The following is a 21684-nucleotide window of genomic DNA, read 5'->3' on the forward strand; positions in this document are numbered from 1 at the left end:
AGGAAGGGAGGTCAGAATGCTAATGAGAAATAATAATCAGGACACAGAAGATGGTAAGGCAGAACACAGGGAGCCCTGGGATTCAGAAGTTTGGGCTTAGTCCAAATCAGGATTCAGAGAAGGCTTTACCTGTACCAGACCTGTCTGTAGAGTCATGCTTTTATGTGAATTCTTCTATTAGAATACCAGCTCATTCAGGGTTGAACTAGCTGCTTCTCCTTCTCCTTTTCCTTTTCCTCCTTCTTCTTCTTGAGCATTTAGCAGCTTGCTTTAGTGTCTAGCATTAGATTGAGTGATATTTACTGAAATCTCCAAAATTGAAGTTATCTACCAGGTAATCTTATTTCAATGAACTAGCGCTGGTTTGTGTGCACATACACGCACACGCAAGCTTGTGTGTGTGTCTCTTTACGTCTGTGTGTATATTTTTTGTAGAACCTTTCAAACAAGTAACTGTTGCTTAAGAAGTAATATTTATTCTGTCTTATTGAACTTATAAAGAAAACCTTCTAAAAATGAATTTTAAACTTTAGGTAAATTGAAAGGACAGTTGTTATTTCTTGGGTAACAGTAAGACATTTATTTCTTTATAATTTGTTTTCATTCATAAAAAGGACAAAGCACAGTCCTATACTACTCCATTGAAAAAATGATAAAAAATAACTAAAAAAATCAATTCGATATTTATCAGTATCAAATAAAACTACTATCACCTTTCCTGAAATACAAAGAAACAACAAATATGTCTATATCTATATAAAGTTTAATCAAGAATCTTGCGTCTTAAGCAGATGATACATTAGTTAGTTTGACAACAGTTGAAAACTGATGGTCCCAGTCAAATTTGTACAATTGTATGAGGAGATGAAAAGCTTGCGTTATCAGTGTATGAGAGATTTTAATCTACCTTATCTCTGTCACAAATTTAAAATTAAACAACCAACATCCAAAATCTGTTTTCTTCTTATCTTTCCAAACCATTTCATGCAAAATCTAGCCAGTTTTGCTCTTTATTGCACTACATTAGAAAATAAAAGGTGAGCATGCATTTGGCAAAAGATTTAGTTGTTCTCGATTATATAAAAATGCCCAACATGGGTCACATTGCAAAAGGAAAACCCCAAAGTGTAACAATGAAAACACAAACATTTGTACAGAAGGCTTACAGAGTATTCATTTCTCTAAAGTATGAAGAGATTTTGTTTCCTTTTCAAATAATTAAGTATTTTATGAAATCTGGTCATGATTTTAAGACTGTTGACATACTTCCACTGGGAAATCATCCATTTCACTTATTTTTAAAAAGTTTCATTTTATAACAAAGAGTTGAATGTAAACTAATGAAATATTTATTGATATTTTCATAATGAAAGCTCTAAACATTTACACATAGATATATAGTACAAAAATTATACAAATTAAAGAAAGGGGGTAAAGTGTAATAGATCTATTTTGCTTCCTGTAAATATTTTTTTTTATGAACCTATAAGGTATCCTTTCTAAAAAGATAAACTCTATCTCTAATTAGCTAGCAAGGTTGTGCTAATAAAATAGGATTATACCTCCTGAATCATCAGACATTGCACTATTTTGTGAGCCAGCTAATCCTTTATTACTCCATTTCTTTCACATCCACACTCAAACACATTTCCTTGCACACTATGGAGAATGAAGAAATGTGCATCTTCCTTTTTACAACTTATGAAAACCTAAAGCACCAACGCTTGGGAGACACCACTGGACAGACACATTACTTGTCTCCCCTGGCCTTCCAGTATGCATACTTTCAAAGTACCATTAGCAATATATTGATTTGGTATTTTTAGCCAGTTTTCAGTATTGCATTGAAGTGGGAAATGAGCTTAAAACTAAATTAAAAAAAAATAAGGTATACTGTAGTTTTTCCAACCAACAGGTGATTTCTTGATACCTTCAATAATGAAAGGTTTTACTTAGAAATGAAGCACAAAAACAAAGATACTAGAATATTATTAGATCACACTGATATTCACTTAACTGTCATTTATTCCTAGCTGTGTAAAGACTGTCACATCTCAATTAAAAAATGGAAGCACTCTACTTTTCAAAATTCATCATCCCACATATGAATAAATACAGCAATAGGATGATACTCTAGATAAGAGCTGTGATTTTTGAGGTTTGAAATTGATGACAAGAAAAGCATAAAATAACTTCAGAATATAATATAAAAGTAAAGAAAAATCTTCATATGGTATGTTAACTTTACTACTAAACAACTAACTTAAAAGTATTACTGATTCTGAAAGCCAAATATTTAGAATTTACTTTCTTCCAAAATAAAAATACTGATAACAGGTTCTAGAATTGGTTTTCAATATTCAGAATCTTTTAACTCATTCTGTAAAATGATTTGGTCATGGAATTTATGTCAGAATGTTTCAGTTATACTCTATCGTTTGTCAAGACAACTCAAAATGTCATGAATGATAGGGGCCATTCAAAAATATGCAGGACCCGAAACAGAGAATAGTACAAGAGACTGTATTACTCTTACATTTACCACATACGATCAACATTTCAACCTCTATGATATTTCACAACTTGTTATTAAGTTTAAAGCACCTGTGTATGGTGATTTTTTACTTTCACTCTACAGCCTATAGTATTGAATTGAACACTGTAACTTGTCCCATTGGATTAAATCATGCAACTGTCACAGAATCAGGTTAAGTGGTTTATAAGGCATATTGGAACGAGTTAAAAATTATTTTATATCCATTTAAAAGTTTATTCTTTTGGATGAAAGTGTTCCTGAATGCCTCAGTCATAACGTGTGTTGTAAATCAGTTGGATAGTTTGTTAAAGTGTAATTTATTTGGCTTCGGGCGGAGCCACAGGAATTGGAAGGAATTGTAGTCATCATAGGGATGAAGGTGTCCTCTGAGCTGGGCTGGGAACAGCAACTGTCACATCACATTCAGACTGCCAAGTAGACAATGATGCCAAGGGCAGGCAGCAGTAAGCCGAGAAGACTTGGTGATAGGGTGGACACACCTGCAGAGTAAACCAAAAATGTGCATATTATTTCATTGAGAATGGCACTATTTCTCATTTACCCTGTTTTGGGGAAGGCCAGAGTATGCAGGCCTAAAAAACAAAAGGTTCCTTTAAAAAAATAATTCTCTGTACTTCAGTGATTTAAAGAAAACAAAACATTTGATCAAGAATTTCGTGTGTGAGAGCAAGTGGCTGTTTCTATAACACGTTTCTATAAATCATTTATGATAAAATCACAAATGTTTATGTTTTCCTACCAGAAGGTGTTAAGTCAAGAAACATATGTAAATAAGCAAACGAACAAATGGGAAAAAAGCACATATGTAAGCTGTTAAAAAATAAGATAAAAAGATGTAATAATGTTACCTGGTATAAAAATATCACGGGTACACTGGATAGATTTTACATAATTTAATATCCCAATGGTTTTAAGACATTTAGGTGCTTACAATGATTTGAGGAATATGTTGTTGATAATAGTAAATAATCTATTCAAATTTTTATCTAAGGAAAAAATGCCCTGAAATATTATGTTATGAATTAAAAATAAATACGATGTAATGTACTATGGACTTATATTACATCTTGGGCTATTAATTATATCTAGAAGGGCTCCTCCTCTGGTCAAGTTTATGGGTGCAGGTCCTGCCCACACTGGAATTCTTGAGAAAAGGCTAAAAAATGGGATCAAGAAGGCACACTGTTCCTTTCCACTCCCCACATCTATTAGGCTACCTTTAATGAATACACTGTTGGAATGGATGCTGAGCTAAAAAACACAACCAACAGCTCATAAATATAATAGATTTGTGTCAAGTTGTAGAAGTTAATTTGAAACCTTAAAACCTTATTATCTACCGTGTTAACAGTGGCTCCCAACAGCCCTTTGGAATACTCCTCTTATATTAGGAAGAGTCAGGGCATTTCTCTGGAATCCCTAGTCATTAAAAGCACATTCATGTTCCCCACCGGGTGGAAGATGATCCTATCTACCCGCACACCAGTATCTCACGAGTGCCCTAGTGCAGTGTTGAGTGCTGCATGGAAAACATAAGAGAAGTATTATCAGAACCAGATAAAGAAATAAGCAGCACAGTGAGGGTAGAAAAGTCAAGTAGCTGCTGGGAGAGCATTAACGCCGCTGCTGCCTAATCACATCATGAATAGCAATTATTCCACTGACAGCGACTATGGAAGCTACTACTTACTGTCCTATAGTCATGAGACAGACACTCGGCTGGCCTTTTATATATATTATGACACCAACACAACAACCTATGATGGTAGGTCTTACTATCCTGATTTTATAGATTAGGTAACTCAGATCCAGGTAAAAATGACTTGCTCAAAGCCAATGGCCAGTAGAGCGCAGAGCCAGGATTCCATCGCAGATCTGCCAGGTTCCAAAGGCCATACTCTCTTTTGCCACTTTGTGTAGACAGCTTTGGAAAAGGACCAGTTCTAGAAATGCATAAGGACACTCCACTCCACACTTATAAAGGCGCAGAAGGAAAATTAATGACATATGAGAAAGCACAGCACCTAAGTTGTTTCAAAGAGAATCTTTGCATTCACACAGTGTTTTTCATTCAATTTTTCTACACAGATATTTTTAAAATATGCCACAGCCCACCTGTTATTTTATTCCGATAAGGTGACCAATAATAAACCTCAATCACACAGAAAAACATTAGTTTTCAATGTTTGACCTAAGTTAAATGGTCTGTCCTGAAGACTTTGTCTGAGAATGACTGCAGGGTCTGTGCATTGCTCTGTCCTCTGACCACAAAATACATCAGGGATGGATACACGTTCATGTACTTGCCTGGATATGCGGGTTGGCTCATACAAACGGTGGCCGCAGAAAGAAGTTTTAGTCAATCGTGGATGCCATTTTGAAGTTTTGGTGTTAGTATGAAAACCAAACACAATTTCATAATTTGTGCCTTCAACATCAGGATATTTGATTTATTTTAAATAAACTCTTCATGTTTATGTGTGTTATATTTAATTTCTCTAATGGCTCACGCTTATGTAATTGTGGTCTTCATCTTCAATTCTCTTTCACATTCCAAGCACAAATTAGAGACCTGACTGAATTACTATTTAAAGTCATTTTAAATGTGGGATCCCTATATTCTTGAAGCATTTCAATATATATTGGTTTTATATCTAACAAAATGTGTATCATAATACTGCTATCAAGTATAATGTCAGTAATTATATGGTATGCAGTAAACATATATTTTGCTTTCATATATTTACTGTATGTCAAACATGAACAAGTCATTAATCTTGTGAAGCATTTTTCCCCGATCAGAACAAAGGTAATGCCAATTTAGAGTACTAGATCTTTTTCATTGCATTTTCTTGATTTTTTTAAACTAAACTGCCCTGATTTATTATTTCTTTCAGGAAGGATTCCTGCTGGAGAGAGTTATATATTGAGAAGGGAAATCCCAATTAAAAGTCAAATAGTACTTAACAATCTTTGCAAGTTTTACAATAAGTAGAGAACCATTCTAGTCAGTTTTAAATACAAATCTCTTTTCTGATGCTTAAATTTGGACACCATGGTCCAATCCAAATTGCTACTGCTGATGATGCTATAAGATAGAGAAGTTTCTTCTTGTGGTGTTACTTTTTGTGTTCACAACTATTAATATCTCTAGATTCTGAGGAGGAATATATCCAAATTGTATTTTCAGCTGTGTTGACTAAGACCAAGTGCAGTACATAGTGAGTACTTGACTCATAGTATTACAATAATTCTTCCAGCTATAAGACCTGAGCCTTTTCTGATTAGGAGCAGAAGATGGGAGAGATAGCAAAAGGGTAGAACAAGGGGTTTTAAGGAAGAAAGCAAAGGAAACCACTTGACTTGTAGTGGAACCCTTGGTATTTCTTTACATTTTAGATTCTCTCTGTCGCATAATCTCTCTAACTTTTAGGGACCTGGGGAAAGGAAGGGGATTACCCATTCCCATTAATGCTTTTCCTCAGGAAATCATTTTTTCCCTCCATCAGAGAGATGATATTAAAAAGATGCATCAGCGCCTGGGTGACTCAGTCAGTTAAGCGTCTGCCTTCAATTCAAGTCATGATCTTTGGATCCTAAGATAGAGCCCCGCATCAGGCTTCCTACTCAGCAGGGAGTCTGCTTCTCTCTCTCTCTCAAATAAATAAATAAATAAATAAATAAATAAATAAATAAATAAATAAATACTTAAAAAAAAACACATATCAAAAAGGCATTTATTGGGGTTCCTGTCTGGCTCAGTCAGTAGAGCACATGACTCTTGATCTCAGGGTTGTGAGTTCAAGCCCCACATTAGGTGTAGAGATGACTTAAAAATAAAATCTTTTTTCTAAAAAAAGGCATTTATTTTACTGCTCTGTCCAGAGATCCTCCAATTTGTCTTTCAGTCTTATCATTTGCTCTGGCTTAGGGAAGATAAGATGGTTGATTCCCCACTGCCGAGAGGCATGCTTAATATAAATTCAGTGTATTAGGTGCATATCAGTAGATGTTTGCTGTTGAAATATGTTGAGTTCAACAGAACTCTTGCTGGGATAGCAGCAAGTTTAGAGAAGTGAAAGAGTATAAGTCTGTCTGAGACTGAGAGTGAAAAATCAGCTCAGATGGAAAAAGAACAAAGCCACATGTCTTTATTCAGGTTAGTGTGACACACACAGATAATGCTAACTGTAAGCTTAACCTCAAGATACTTCCAAGGTCAAGCCACAGCTATAAAATGCCATAACGACCCCTTCATTGAGTGGCTAGTGCTGTGTTACCCATAATGCCCAGGACTGCTTTACTTCCCATCTATTACTGGGAATACTCAGTCGCTCAACCACCCTCCCTTCATGATGGCCCCCAACCCTAGTTAATCCCTGCTTCTCCTATCTCAACCTCAGAAACGGCAGATCCAGAACTGATCGCTACCTCCCTTAGAACCCCTTCCGAATTCTTCAGCAGGAACTCAAGCCTTACATAAAAAGCTTCTGTTTCCCACTTGAGTGGTGTTCCACGACTGCTCTGGCTTGTTTCTTGCTGCATCCAGTCAAGTACAGGTAGTCTGACTACCTATCAGACTTTTGTCTGGTTTGTGCTTGGTCTTCGGCTGTTTAGGTTTTCACAGAATGAAGAGGCAAACACGAGGATCAGTAAGCAGGTCACTGTCCTGGTAGGAGCCATATGGGTGTCCTGGGAATAGTAGTGTGTGGCAGGTAAGAGTCAGGCCTCTGGGGCTGAGAAAAGAAAGCAAAGTCCAAATCCTACCTCTGCCTTTTATTGGCTTGGTAATCTTGAGCATGTTATTTAATATTTTTAAGCCTTAGTTCCTTCAACTATAAAATGAGGATAATAATATGTCTCATGGCCTTATTGTGAGAATTGAGAAGATGCCTATCAATGGTTCTTATGTATTTTTTTAGCAGCATAACCTTTCTTTAGAAGCAATCATATGTGGAAGTTCATTACTGATGTAGGAAGGAAAGGGATGCGTTATTCAAAGATCTGGAATTTCAGCAGTCGTGATAATTACATAAAGAATGAGCTAAGAAATTTAATAAACCACTGTGGCTGGGTCTATTTAAGATTAGCATTTCTGACCTTATTTATTTGTACAGTCTGGAGCAGGAGACTACCAGCCTTTACCTCCTCCATGTTCATGTTGGTACTCCCCCAAACCCGTCACTCCATACAACATGTGGGGGTCTGCTTACCACAGTTTGAAAGCAGCTGCCTTATGTAAAGCACTTCAGAAAATGCATGGCTAACAGAAAACTCCTATAAATTGTAGTAATTCATACTCCATTTGATGCTGTTTATTTCTTGCTATAGACATCTTGCATTGTATTTTTTGAAAATAGATGAGTGGAAAGCAAAGCAAAACAATACAAAAAGCAGGTGTCCCCTGCATATAACTTATATTTGAGACACATGTCTACTTACTATTCTCCAATCATACACATTTCCTTTTAAGCACAAATATTCCTAGAATGTCCTTCCACCTATCAAGACTGGGCATATTGAACTTCCCTGCAGTGGTCTAGCTCAAGTGTTATCTCCTCTGTGGCACTGTAGTTGGGATCTTTGGTTTCAAGTAACAGGAACCCAACTAAAGAGCCAATGTCATACTGCTTTGGAACAACTACAACCAGGGACGCGAACCCCTGTGTCTTCCATGTTTCTAACTTTCATCTCTTCTTCCTTTGCATATTGTCTCAAATTCTCAGACAGAATTCCCCTCAAGATAGACAAGAGCTCCAAGCTCACAGCCATATATTCTCAAGAGCAAAAAAAGATGACATCTTTTTACCCAAACTCTAGTGAGAAAACTCTTAAGGAAAGATTCTGATTTGCGGAGTCTGGGTCACACACCCTCCCCAGACCAATGACTATGGCTGAATTAGTGGATTTCTGTGATAAAACTAGCTTGGAACTGGTTCTCATCCCTTAACCAAGCACTGTGTCCAGGGAGGCAAGGGGACTTCAGAAAAAAGTCAATGTTCATTTTGATCTCAGGAGGATTTGTACTTTCCCCAGTGAAAGAGCTATGGGGATCAAGAAGTAAAGCAAGAGTTCTGAGAAAAACTGAGAATACACCTCAACTAAAAAGTGCAAATGCACACTGAGTCACCAAAAGCAAAAGAGAATAATCCTTATCTCCTAAATTTGTTGACTATGTAAGCTTTTTGTCCAGAAACATGTCACAAGAATAACATTCTGTCCATAACTTTGTAAAATGTGTTTTGTGGTAATTGGAAAAGTATATTTCAGGTAATTGCTCACCTCTCTAACTTGCCTTCCTCAACTTTTACACACTTTTCTAATTGTTTGAGACCAATCAAGATAAGAAAAGCAAGTGATCTATTTAGCTATTGAAGACTTAAGGACCATTTATTTCTGTAAACTAGTCGCAGTAATGGAGCCATTCTTATGAGTAATCATTGAAAGCCACTCAGGATAGGTGTAGCATTAGATGCTGTAAGCCTGGAAGCTACTTTTTTGGGGGGGTTGGGTGGAGTACATAAATATGTATGGTTATATTTACTCTAAGTATCTACTCTATATCTACTCTAAACCTAATTACATGAAGAATGAGCTAAGAAATTTAATAAATCACTATGGCTGGGTCTATGTAAGATCACCATTTCTGACTTTAATTTATTTGTACAGGAAGACCAAGAAGGAGTTTGTCATTTTACAAATTCAAACAATCATAAGGATTTAGTCTGGTTAAGTAGTGGTGAAGAGTTTTGTTTTTGGTTAGCCTAAGCAATTGGGAATTCTCCATCTATCTTTTACTAGCTATATACCCTTTAGTAAATTATTTAATTGTATCTGTTTCTCCACTGGATTATTATATTATGTTGGAAAATGATGTTTATTTTTTAAATCATGTGGCAGAAATGGGTGAAAACAAAGGTTAAGGAGGAAGAGCTGTTTCTGACTTTGAGATAAGGAAATGTAACTTAAAGTCTGGATGAATTTTCTTACAAAGATAATTAAAACAAAATTTAAGCAATCCAATTTTCTTGCAGGACTGAACACCTGAGTAATGTGAAGCCATTGAGGCAAAAGCAAATTATTTTAAAATTTGTCTTGAACATTGGGATTTCATGAAAATTTTGGTTTTGGTTGATTCATTTCTGGAAATTCCACCCTATCTTTTTTTCTTCCTCTTTTATGATTCCCTTACCCCACCACCCCCAGATTCCCACCCTGTTCTTCACCTTGTCTAAACACTATCAATAATGAGAATCTAGAGTAGAGCTGAGGTATAAAACTGAAAAACTTATAAAGCAGGACAGTTTTACTTGCCTGAAACCTGGCATAAAATTTGCAATATAATGCCTACAATTCAGTGAGGTTAATGTTAAAATTTCCTTTAGGCCATATACCAAAATTATTTTTATAAATTGTCTAGTGCTTATTAAAATTAGAGGAGGTGGCTTTTTAGAAAGGTAGTTAGTTGGGTTTGCTCCAGTCTCCGGAGGAAAATGTCGAGACATGTTTCAATCTTAAATCAATTATTATAAGCATTAACACCTGCCTTTGACAAAATGAAGTAATGGATATTTAACCCAGTTGGTTTTAAGAGTTTCTGGAAAAAAAAAAGAACAAAAGAGAAATCAGAAAATAAAACGAAGCAGACTTTTTCCACATATTTTTCCTCATTTTCTTTTCTTTAGATATCTATTTTATATGGTGTCCATGTATATCGGATTACTTATTTTGCTTTTGATAATTTTATTTCTTTATGTCCCTTTGGATTGGAAAATACTAAGCTATGTGGAGAAGGAGAAAGACAGCCTAAGGCCTACTTCCAATTCTGTCAATAGTTAGTTGTATAGCTTTAGGCAAAATAACATTTGGACTTGAGATGTGGCTCTGAGGATGGTGTGATCTTTGGCTATTTTACTTGTCAAGGATGTGGATTTTCCTTCTGGAAAATGATAGGGTTCAATATTATAAGTCCTAAGTTTCCTACTATGGTCATGAGTCTATGATTCTAAGCAAACCATAATATATTTACGAATATCAAGCATTGAGCCATAAAATTTGCAAACATATTTGACATATTTCCCCTCATTTATAATAATCAAAGTTGATATTAGTTTATAAAGACACATTAAAAGTTTGATCATGTAAGTGATAGTGGCTTTGATGGGTTTTTTCAAACTCATGCAACCCACTAATCTTACTGCTCCTACTTGTTTGGCAGTTTTAAACCCATACGCCAAGCAAAATAAGATTTTTTTTTTTTTGGCAGGGGGACACGGTTTGCTGGCAGCTTATCCTGCCAGTTGTGTTCTTTCCTTACTGTTGACTCTGGCCTTTCCCAGGTCAGAACACTAGATTGCCTGGATGGATTTCCTCTTGAGAAAGAAACACACATTTCCAATACAGTGATGACCAAGTCTTTGCTGGGAAATATAAGAGTAACTTCTAACTGCCTATTGATCAACAAAGATATGTGCAAATAACCTAATTTTGATATGATTTGGGGGCAAGATGAGACTATAACTATGAGGATCTTTTAAATTAGCTTACCTACTTCTTTAGAAATGCAAGGTGATGTTTTCACCAGAGCATGAGACTCCACATTAGAAAGAATTCTACTTGAGTATATTTGCCCTCAGTGCCCTATTTGAATATATTTGAATTTATTTGCCCTCACAAGGTCCGTAAGCACTCAGAGCCTCCATTTCCTTATCTGCAAAATAGGAAGTGTAATACATAGCAGGGTATTTGTGCTAATTAAGTGAAAAAAAAAACAATGATAAAAATGCATAGTAAAAGTTGTCTGATAATTGTAAATTTGAAATATGAAATATAATTTTTTCATTAAAACAATTCTTATTTCATGAATTTTTAAATTAATTAATTTATTTAGAGAGTGGGGGGAGGGGCAGGAGGAGAGAGAAAGAGAATGTCAAGCAGACTCACTGAGCATGGAGCCTGATGTGGTTTAGATCTCATGACCCTGAGATCATGACCTGAGCCAAAACCAAGTCTGTCGCTTAACCGACTGAGCCACCCAGGTGCCCCTCATGAATTTTTCATAAGAATATACTGAGCCTGGGGTGAGACAGAGGAGACAGAGGAGACATGGGTCCCATTCTACCAAATGTGCAACATGTGTATAATGGGTTTATTGTTTTCCAACTAGTATAAAACCTTTAACAAATAGCATTCAAATTCTTTATTTGTGATTAATTCACAACCAGAGTCAGCTTGTTAGATCATCTTTACATTTGGCTTTGGAAATAGCTATTAGAACATTCTTATATGGGTAGCCCTGGCTTCGTGGAATGCGTTAAACTACCACAAGAATTAGTTTTTCTCAGACTTGATTAAAGTTAGAGAGACTGGGACTTTATTTTTTTTTAAAGATTTATTTATTTATTTGGGAGAGAATGAGCAGGGGGAGGGCAGAAGGAGATGGAGAATAGAGAATCTCAAGCTGACTCCCCACTGAGCACAGAGCCCAATGCTGGGTGATCCCATGACCCCGAGGTCATGACCTGAGCCAAAATCAAAAGTCAGTGGCTTAACCGACTGAGCCACCCAGGCGCCCCAAGACTGGGGACTTTGAATGACTATTTTATTTTGCCAAACTCATCAAAACAAATATTAAATTATCTCCTCCTCTGCCCTGACCTTCCCTTTCCTTAATCAGTTTTTGAGATAAAAGGACAGCAAGTAGAGCCAGAAAGTTTAAGAATTTGTATGTTCCCCTTGCTAGGGCTAATGGGTTCCTCTTTAGTGCTAGGCTTCAGGAACCACTTGAGTACATCTGTGGTTAAAACTTTCTAGACATTTTCAGGAGGTAGGGATACATGACTTATTGGGTTTACTTACAGAGGAAAAAAGACCCCACAGACAGTCTTGCTTATTCTATAACTTTGCCTCTTTATGCTTTTGGAAGACCAGCTAGCATTTTGGCTTATTGACAATAAAGAGTAAGAGTAAAACCTACTCGTCCATGACAGTCAATTTTCCTTAAACTTACAATTGTTTCCAATAAAAAGAAATCCAAACTAAGGGAAGCAGGCAGATATGTCTTCCCATAAAGCCCACTGAATCTCCTCAGTTCTTCTTTAAATAAAATTGAGTAAATGATCTTCTGCTGATTTTAATACTCATGTTCAAGGTCAGGTTGGGGCACAGTGTTTGTTTTTATGTGAGACAATGGAACCCAAAAGTCTTACTCTTATCATGTGGCGGGATGTCATGCACAGAGTGTCACTTTGTAAAGGCATCCCTAAATTTGTAGGAAATATGACATATTTCTAGGAGACACATATTTGCATGTCTATTTCAGTATCAATATTTGTGGGACAAATCATTCCCCAGTCTTTTAAATTTGCTTAGAATAGCAGGCCCTTCAAAAAGATGAGCACTATGAGGATAACATAAAACATACTCTGTCAATTGGTTCTATGAGCCCCAAAATGTGAGTTGTGTCCAGTTTCATGTAACTCCTTTGTGGGACCCTAATCAGTAATCAGTCACTCAAGTGGCTGGCCTGCCTGGAGTAATTTCCATTTCACCTGGCTAGTCTTATTAAAGTATAGATGCAGATTAATTTCTATTTAAATTTTAGCTCTGCTTTTCTTTTTAAATAAAATCTTCATCTAAAAATGAGGAAAATTCCAAAATTTAAATATACAGATAGTAATGATATGAGAATAAAAAGGACATTTATTTAAAATTATTTCGTTGATTTCTAAGTTTTCTGGATAGTCTGGCCCATCATATATCATCAACAAATATCCATTCAATGGATTGTTTTTATTTTCTATAATTTATTATGTGCCAACTCAGTTCGGGGAAGTTTGTAACATGTTATTTTGCTTAATTCATATAATACACAGTTGAAGTATGCATCATCATCCTCATCTACAGATGAGGGAGCTAAGGCTCAGATTTGCCCATCTAGCGAAAGTAAAATTGGGTATTGAACTGAAACGTGATTCTAACTCCAGGGTTGTTTTCCTTATCCCACAGATGCTTCATGAATATCTCTTAACTTACTATGGCTAGAGAGTACAGTGATCCAATCTCCCTAATGTAATGAGCTGAGAGTTGGAAATTACTACCAATATCTAAACAGCTCCATAGCAAAAACAGTCAAGGATCCTAGTTCTCCATTGGTTTCACATGGTGATTCAGAGACACAACTACCCTGGAAGGTTTCACAGGGTCAAACTGTGAACAAGGTCCCATTTGATCTTTCTTGATTCATCTTTGCTTTGGGGCTATGACAAATAAGTGACTCACCTCTTAGAGGTAGTACTTTGGTAGTTAAGATTTTCTGCCCTAATATGAACCTGAACTCATTTGTCTGACCTTGGGGCCTCACTGCAGGATTCAGTGTCATCCATCTACCAGCAAGGACTAATTGGTGCCTCTCTGTTTTCCACATGCACATAAAGCTTTTATAAGAAACTGTCCAAATTCCTTGACTTTCTTCAACTCTTATAAGGATTACAACCAGGCCAAATCTTCTTCTTGCACTTCCAGAGGAGAAACAATTTCTCATCTGTTTTAACAACTGTCTGAAACGTATAAGGAATTACTGGCTGAAACTCATCACTGATTAGTCTATAGATTTCTAAGTTTGTGCTTGTTAGCTTCTCATCCAGAAGATATAAAATAATCCAGTCACTTTGGATGGTATCTACATGGAATTTTCATTTGTTTATACATTTTTCAGAATTCTTTCTCTTCCCAGAAAGCTCACTCTCAGTCTTATTTTCACATGCTAAACTCCGAAAATTTTAAGTTCTTTTCAAATTCTTTAAATTCAAAAAAGTGGAAAAAAAGATTGGCTTTCATCACTTCCGCAAGGAGTTTATTTTAAAAATCAGCAGAGTAGTTACTCCTTGCTAACCCCCAGGAATTCTGGGATATTCTTTAAGAAACCATTTTGTTTATATTGAACAAGCCAAATTCCCACACAGTGAGTGGAAATTGAAATTCTTTCAACATCTGTCTATTCCTACCAATAGTGCCAGTTTTCTTCTAGTCATTTCATTATAAAATTTTTGGAGTTATTACTGTCTTTCTTCCCTTAATACTTGTGCCTTGTGTCTTTATGCCTCTTGACAGTGTATTTTATATGGAAGGACTTTTAGACATTGATTGATGCTATACCAATATGTTTGAAATAACTCATAATTAATTTTCTAGGTATTGAGATAATATTGTAAAATCTAGAAATAAGTTTGAGACTTATGATTTGTTTTGAGATAGTACGTCTTACCTGGACCGCCGTACCTCTTGTTTACCTGATCTGGTTTTTCCATGTTAGAGTTCTTCAGAGTTTGTCACAGAACCATTTCTCTCTCCCTGTATTTTCTCTGTTCTATCACTGTCATTATTCTTATAAAATGTACCTATCCTTCTGAATTTCTGAATTACTCAGCTCAGTCAATGATGTTGCCGTGCATTTAATACTACTCATAATAGAAAACATAGAGTCATTTGCAAAACCCTTTTACCCTCAATTTTAATATATCAACTTCATCACCAAGTACAATTGATTCTATCTCCAGTACAACTCTAGAATCTCTCTGCTCCACTCTACTGCCTCTGCCTTAGTAATTCAGGACCTCATCATCTCTTATTTAAACACAAGAAAAAGTAAAACATGAAGAAAAAAAAAACCCCACAAATTCAATCTGCCCCTTTTTCGCAGTCTGAATATAACCTATACTCCAACTATTTCTACCTTACCATCCTTTTTGAATGTCACATCCCAAAATGCACTGAAGAGGATGCCATTTTTATGTGTTCTCTCAGAGTCAACGTTTGTCTCCTTGGACTGGAACCCTCTTTTATGCCTGGAAAATTCTCACTGATATTATAAGATTCATCAAGAACACATTCTGCTAGGTTATATTTCAAACATAGTTGTTCAAATATCAGAGAAGTTATTAACTCGGGAAAATAGCCACAACAGAAACATTTGCTACAAGAAATAATGCCTAATCTTTAGTTTTAAACTTGCAATGTTGCATGTATTTAATAAAAATGGCTGAGGACAAGCTATTAAAGACATACTGTTCACTGACTATACAGCATATCAGTATAGAAAATATAATCAACAATAGAGACCAAGTATTTTTAAATTAACACATATAAATGGGAATTTATCAAATTTGCAAAAAAGTATTCCACGATTTGACCCTCTCTAAATTGTATAAATACACTTAAGTACACCTAGAAACTAAAAATGAGTTCTTTAAATATAACATGGTATTTGATAATAATATAATATGAAGACATTATACTGTGTGAAGCACATTATTTATGTCCTAGCTTATAGCATTCATTATTAGCTGCTGCTGATTAAATAAAATAATTGAGTAACTGCTATGTGCTATTGTAAGTACTATTGCATATATATCAATAGGTTAGTTATAAAGACAGGTAGTTTGTTCAAATAAAGTAAGGAGAGAATAACCATTTCTTTCCTTGCCAAAGCAGAGACTGTTTCTGATCATATTCTCACTGTGATTTTCCATCTTTTGTCTAGCTAACTTTGTCTTATATATCCTATGTTCTAAAATATATATAATATATATAATGCTAGACATTAACAGCAATTCTTTATTTATAGAAATATATACCTTAGGAAATACTTACAATTCTGAGTTTAATATTGTCTGTAATATATATATATATATAGTCTGTAATATATATATATATATATATGTTTTACTTTTCTTTTAATATCAATGCTGTAACTCCTGGCATTTATTACTTATTTTATCAGTTATAACTTATAACTCACTTTCTTAATCTTCAATTTTAGTAAAATAAATCTTCTAGGAAGAACAGTAACGAGATTTTAAAATAGTAAATAATTTCAAATAATCACACTCTAATAAAAAAGCATCCTCATTTTGCATTTTATTTTCTTTGAGAACACAATGTAACTTTTTCCCACTCTGAGGAAAGAGAATTAACACATAAAATTCAAATATAGAATTATTTCCTTTTTTATTTATTTTATTTGATCATAATGTAGTGATTAAAAAAGTTTCTGAATATATTTAATGGTTGGTACAGAAAACATTCCTTAAAGAATTAGAGAATAGTAAGACAATAGAGTTATTGGGGCTCTTACCTTAATGATAAATTATATTCATTTGAAAATTATGCAAAAATTGATAAAAATCAGAATAGGAAAATCTAAGTTAAATTATTGTTTTATTTCTTTACCTGAACCCAAAGTTCTACAAAAGTGATAATTCAACAGATATGAGATAGTATCTTTTTTGTAATGATTTTTAAATATACCTTAGTTAGCTTAAATATATTAAAGATCAGTTAAAATTTGTTTGGTAAAGACAGTTTTTCAATCCTAGGAAAGACACAAAAAATAGTATATGGCAAAAAAGATGTGTTCAACCATTAAAAGCATCCTCACAAAAGGCAAAGTAATTAACAAAATCACAAAATAACCAGTGTTCCCAGAAATGAGCAATCTTCTAAAAGACCAACTCTGCATTACTGGCAGAAAAATATATTCAGTGAAAACAAAAGAGACAGAAGCTAAATAAATTTTATCTGTGTAGGACTTTATTCTCTATATCAAATCCATGTTGGGTATCAGGTACTCATGACAGTATATTTATATGTTTGGGGGTTTAGGCAGCCACTTATAATGACTATATAAAAAGAAAGAATGTCCTTTCTTTTATAAAAACCAAAGCTCTCTCTTAAACCTCAAAATATATAATGTTACTACATTACTTGAGGTCTTTGGAAGAATATATATAAGAATTATGATGGCTATATATTTCATATATGGTGGCACTACTTTTCCTCTTTCCAATCTTTATTAAATTGGTTTGCCTTATGTTTTAGGTTTCTCCTTGGATTACAATTTCTTTGTAATCTTAGAATCATATGTGTCAGTTCTCCAATTGCCATGAAAATTATCATACTAAATATGTAAGCACTTTTTAATTGTATCAATTTTTCTTCATTTTTAATATTTTCTCTAGATTTTATTGGCCATCATGTTTTAGAATACTGTCTTTATTACTTTCTATATTTAAAGAATTCTTTTTATCATATTTTAATCATAATGCATCTGTTAGAAATTTGATACATGTGTTTTACAGTTCTTGAAGGTCAATACATGCTCTTAAGTCATTTATGATCTGAGTTTTTGAGACATTTTAACATAGCAATATTTATTTAGATAATTTTTTTTCTAGTTTAGCTGAGAAAATAAATACTGAGTCAAAATGCTTTGTCAGGTTTTTTGGAGAATAAAATAAAAATAGTTACTTATAAGTTATAAGCTACCTCATTCTGAAAAGGTTTTAAGATTGTAACAAAGATACATAAATTATGATAAAGGAAAAAAATAAGGAAATTGAGAAGAAGGAAAATAAGTTTAGGAAAAATTAGACTAAGCTAAGAGATAATGATATCAAAATAGCAACAACAACATGCACTAATGCTACTACTAATATTATGAATATTTATAAGGAGCTATTTAAAAAGCACTTAATTATAAGATATATTAAGATAAGATATATTACATATCTTTAATTAAAATATACAATGGTCTATATACTTTGCTAGAGGTATGTCAGAAATATGGCTCTAAGCTTTGGCCAGGCAACAGAGAAATAGATCAGTCATTAAGTTCATTATCCAAAAGATTAAGAAACAGGGAATGTGCCCAAGAAAAGCTCTCCTACTTCTGGTCCTCAGACCAGAGAATGGACACAGGTTAAAGGACAGTCCAGCTGGGCAGGTACCTGGGATAACAATCCATCATAGATGCTAACATAGTCCTGGAAATGCAACAAATTAGAATATTAGGAAATTATATTTACCAGAGGGGTTGTTCTTCTTTTCCCCTCCCCCACCCCAAGTCCTTTTCATGGAGGGTGTTGTGTTGAAGGAAGATATAGATATTTAGAGTATGTATGGATAGAACATAAAATTTCTAATAAATGTGCTCTAATAAGTAATATCTAAGTTGCCTCCAGAAGAGAATGGATTATTAATAGTATGTATTTTTCCTTTTTGAGTGTGTATTGTGTATGTCAGAGAGGGGGAGTGATGTTGAGGAGATGAATTTTACTAGAATTTAGACAAGTAGTCCTCTTTCACATCCTTCCTCTAATTAGATCTCATCCTTGCCATTAAATATTGTACAAAATTTTCAAGATTACTAATTTAATGTTAAATATTAAATTACCTTTTTAACATATGTATTTATTAGCCTGGCCCAGATACTCACTTCTCTAGGTTCAGCCCTACCTGAGGAAATTTTTAATCATGGTTCCTTAAAAGGAGGACGGTGTTTAGCACAGCAAACATATCCTCTACAATCATGGAATATGGTAGTAGATTTTGTGTAATTGTTTTTTGTTTCTGTTCTTTTTTTCTATAATGTTCCTCAGTATAAGCCAATAGCAAAATATCAAAGTACAATTCAATAAAAATTAATCTTATGAAGGTACAAAACAATGTCTCCAAAAACACAGTTTACCAAAATTTTGGATTGATGAAGTCATAAAATGACTGCATCTCTTGGGAATGGATGGAAGGAGGCGTCTCCATAGAGCATGCGTTCTCCACAGGGACAATATGGCCCCTATGGAGATGAAGACAATCTTGTGGGGTGAAAAGACCTGAGATACTACAATGGTTTTTGCATCTCCAAAGGACTATTCTACATAAACAGGTATGCCGTATAGCTGTGGTATTAAAATGTCATGAGTGGCAAAAGTTTCTAGGAAAAAAAAATGTGTAAAAGGGCCTATTAGAGAGACAGTAATGAAAAAAGGTTGAAAAACACTGATATGGAGGATTGTCTCTCCACTCATGCTTTTGTTTGGAATTGGGTGGCAAAAGTTTAAAGCATAAGAAAACAAATTTTGCAGGGCGCCTGGGTGGCTCAGTCGTTAAGCATCTGCCTTCGGCTCAGGCTGTGGTCCCAGGGTCCTGGGATCGAGCCCCGCATCGGGCTCCCTGCTCCGCGGGAAGCCTGCCTCTCCCTCTCCCATTCCCCCTGCTTGTGTTCCCTCTTTCGCTGTGTCTTTCTCTGTCAAATAAATAAATAAAATCTTAAAAAAAAAAAAAGAAAACAAATTTTGCTGTATTCGTTTGTCACTCACAGCAATAGTAAGAACCTATTTATCATTTTCTATCCACAGTAATGGGAGGTAACTATTCATTATTAGTTACATAAAAGGTAGACATTGAATCCCATTCTACATATGAAGAATAGACTACACCTTTGCTAAATAATCACTGCATATAAGTAATACAAATATATTGGAATATTATTGGCATCTTGATTAGAAGAGTCAAATTTTACAAGGTATTGGAAAACCAATTAAGAACCTCACAGAAATAGATTTGTATTTCATGAGCTAGGGAGTTAATAGTAATGGCCAAGGTTGACACAGATCAGACAAAATCCAAATGTGAATATGACCTAGTCTCATTCTAAGATGGAAAGTCACTGTAAGTTTTTGCACAGCTGGCATATGTGAAACCAATCACTGGGGTCATTCTGTTGAGAATAAATTATAGGGTGCTAGCTAAGCACAAAGCAGAGAACAGAGATGTCTGGCACAATAATCCTGGGGAGAAAGCATGATCACTGAACTATGATGGTGGTAGCAGACCTGGAGGTTTCTAGATATATTTTAGTGGTAAAACCAATAGGATTTCTTAATGAAATGAATGTTGTATGTAAGAGAAAAAAAAGTCAAAGATGACTTCAAGGACTATTGGAGATGTTTTGTAAAGATGGGTAAAAATGTAGGAAAAGAAATATGGTGGGGCAGAGGGAAGGTTTACTTTAGCTGTCTAGGTGGAAATAGTGGTTAGTGATTAGGTAGTCGAGTAAATTAAAGACTTATATTTGACAGCTTTCAGCATTTAAAGCCTTGAAACTGTATAAGATTACTTACGGATGAAGAGAGATAAAGATACTGAAGTACTGAGTCCTGGGGCATTTTAAGTTCAAAAAGTTGAAAAGATGATCGGGAACCAGTAAGGAAACTCTGGATAGCAGCTTGTGGGGGAGGAGGAAAATCAAGAGAAACTGGTGCCCAGAAAGCCGAGGAGGAGAAAGTGATCAACTGTATTAATGCTGCTAAGAGATTAAATAAGGACTGACTCCTGGAATAAAAACATGAAACTCATTGGTGACTTTGACAAGAGCTTTTTGATAGAGTGTTGGGATGAAAACCTGATTGAAGCAAATTCAAGACAGAATTTGAAATGGTGAAGATGAACAAATTATCTATTGCATTTTGCTCTAAAGAAAATCATAGAACCACACAATAGCGACGAGAGATTTTCCTTTTTTTTTCTTTGTTTTCCCTTAAAGATGGGCACTATTGCTGAATACCTGTATACTGAAGCAAAAAAATCAAATAGGAAAAAGTAAAATGATGACGCAGCAGAGAAAAGAAAGAATGGTTGAGGCAATACTCTTGGGTTAACAAGAGGTGTTGGAACTGGCTCACACATGGAGAGTGGCTCTTAGATAAGAACACGGAGTTCATTCAGGTTATTAGGAGGGGCAGCAAGGTACATATTTAGATGTTGGCTGCTTCTGATTTCTTTCATTTTCTCAGAAAAATAGAAGCACGTTACTGACTAAAGAGGGATGATAGGAAAGATAAGTTGGCAATTTAAGGAAGGAGAAGAGCAAAATAGCTGTCAAGAAGAGAAGAATGAAAGGTATTAGGAAAACCTAGTGGAATGGCCCAGCAGCGCTGCAGTCCTCCTTGAAGTGAGTGGTCCTGAATTCAAGGTGTTGTAACCAGTCTTAAAGTTGGGTATTTTTCTCTAGTCACCTTTAGCTTCGGGACTGTAGGCATAGATGTAATTGGACAGTTGGACTTAATCCATGATATATCCAAGTGAGTATAATGAAGTAAGAGAAGCAAAGAAAATGGGGGTTCTACACACAGGAGTAAGTATAATATGTGGCTGTGGGATTTAAGCTGCATACGAAGAAATCGAGAGAGAAACATAGAAAGAGTGGTAAGATCAGTGGTTTATGGTTTCTGGTGGGTCAAAAAAATTTTAGGAGTCAGAGTACTAAAAAAAATGAGAAAAGATAGGCAGTG

General features: G+C 34.9%; 1 protein-coding gene across 3 annotated transcripts in view; it reads right to left on the reverse strand.

Annotated features, from left to right (window-relative positions):
* Positions 1 to 745: 745 nt before the first annotated feature.
* Positions 746 to 21684, reverse strand: part of CNTN1 (contactin 1) — a 361942-nt gene continuing 341003 nt past the window's right edge. For all 3 annotated transcript variants that reach the window (XM_035002871.1, XM_035002873.1, XM_035002874.1), the window contains one exon: positions 746 to 3036. In XM_035002871.1, coding sequence (XP_034858762.1) covers positions 2960 to 3036 — 77 coding nt within the window. In that variant the 3' untranslated portion in view covers positions 746 to 2959. The remainder of the gene's footprint in view (positions 3037 to 21684) is intronic.

This window comes from Mirounga leonina, unplaced genomic scaffold (genome assembly GCF_011800145.1).
Source record: "Mirounga leonina isolate KUSES-001 unplaced genomic scaffold, KU_Mleo_1.0 Mir_126, whole genome shotgun sequence".
In the NCBI taxonomy this organism is placed as follows: Eukaryota; Metazoa; Chordata; class Mammalia; order Carnivora; family Phocidae; genus Mirounga; species Mirounga leonina.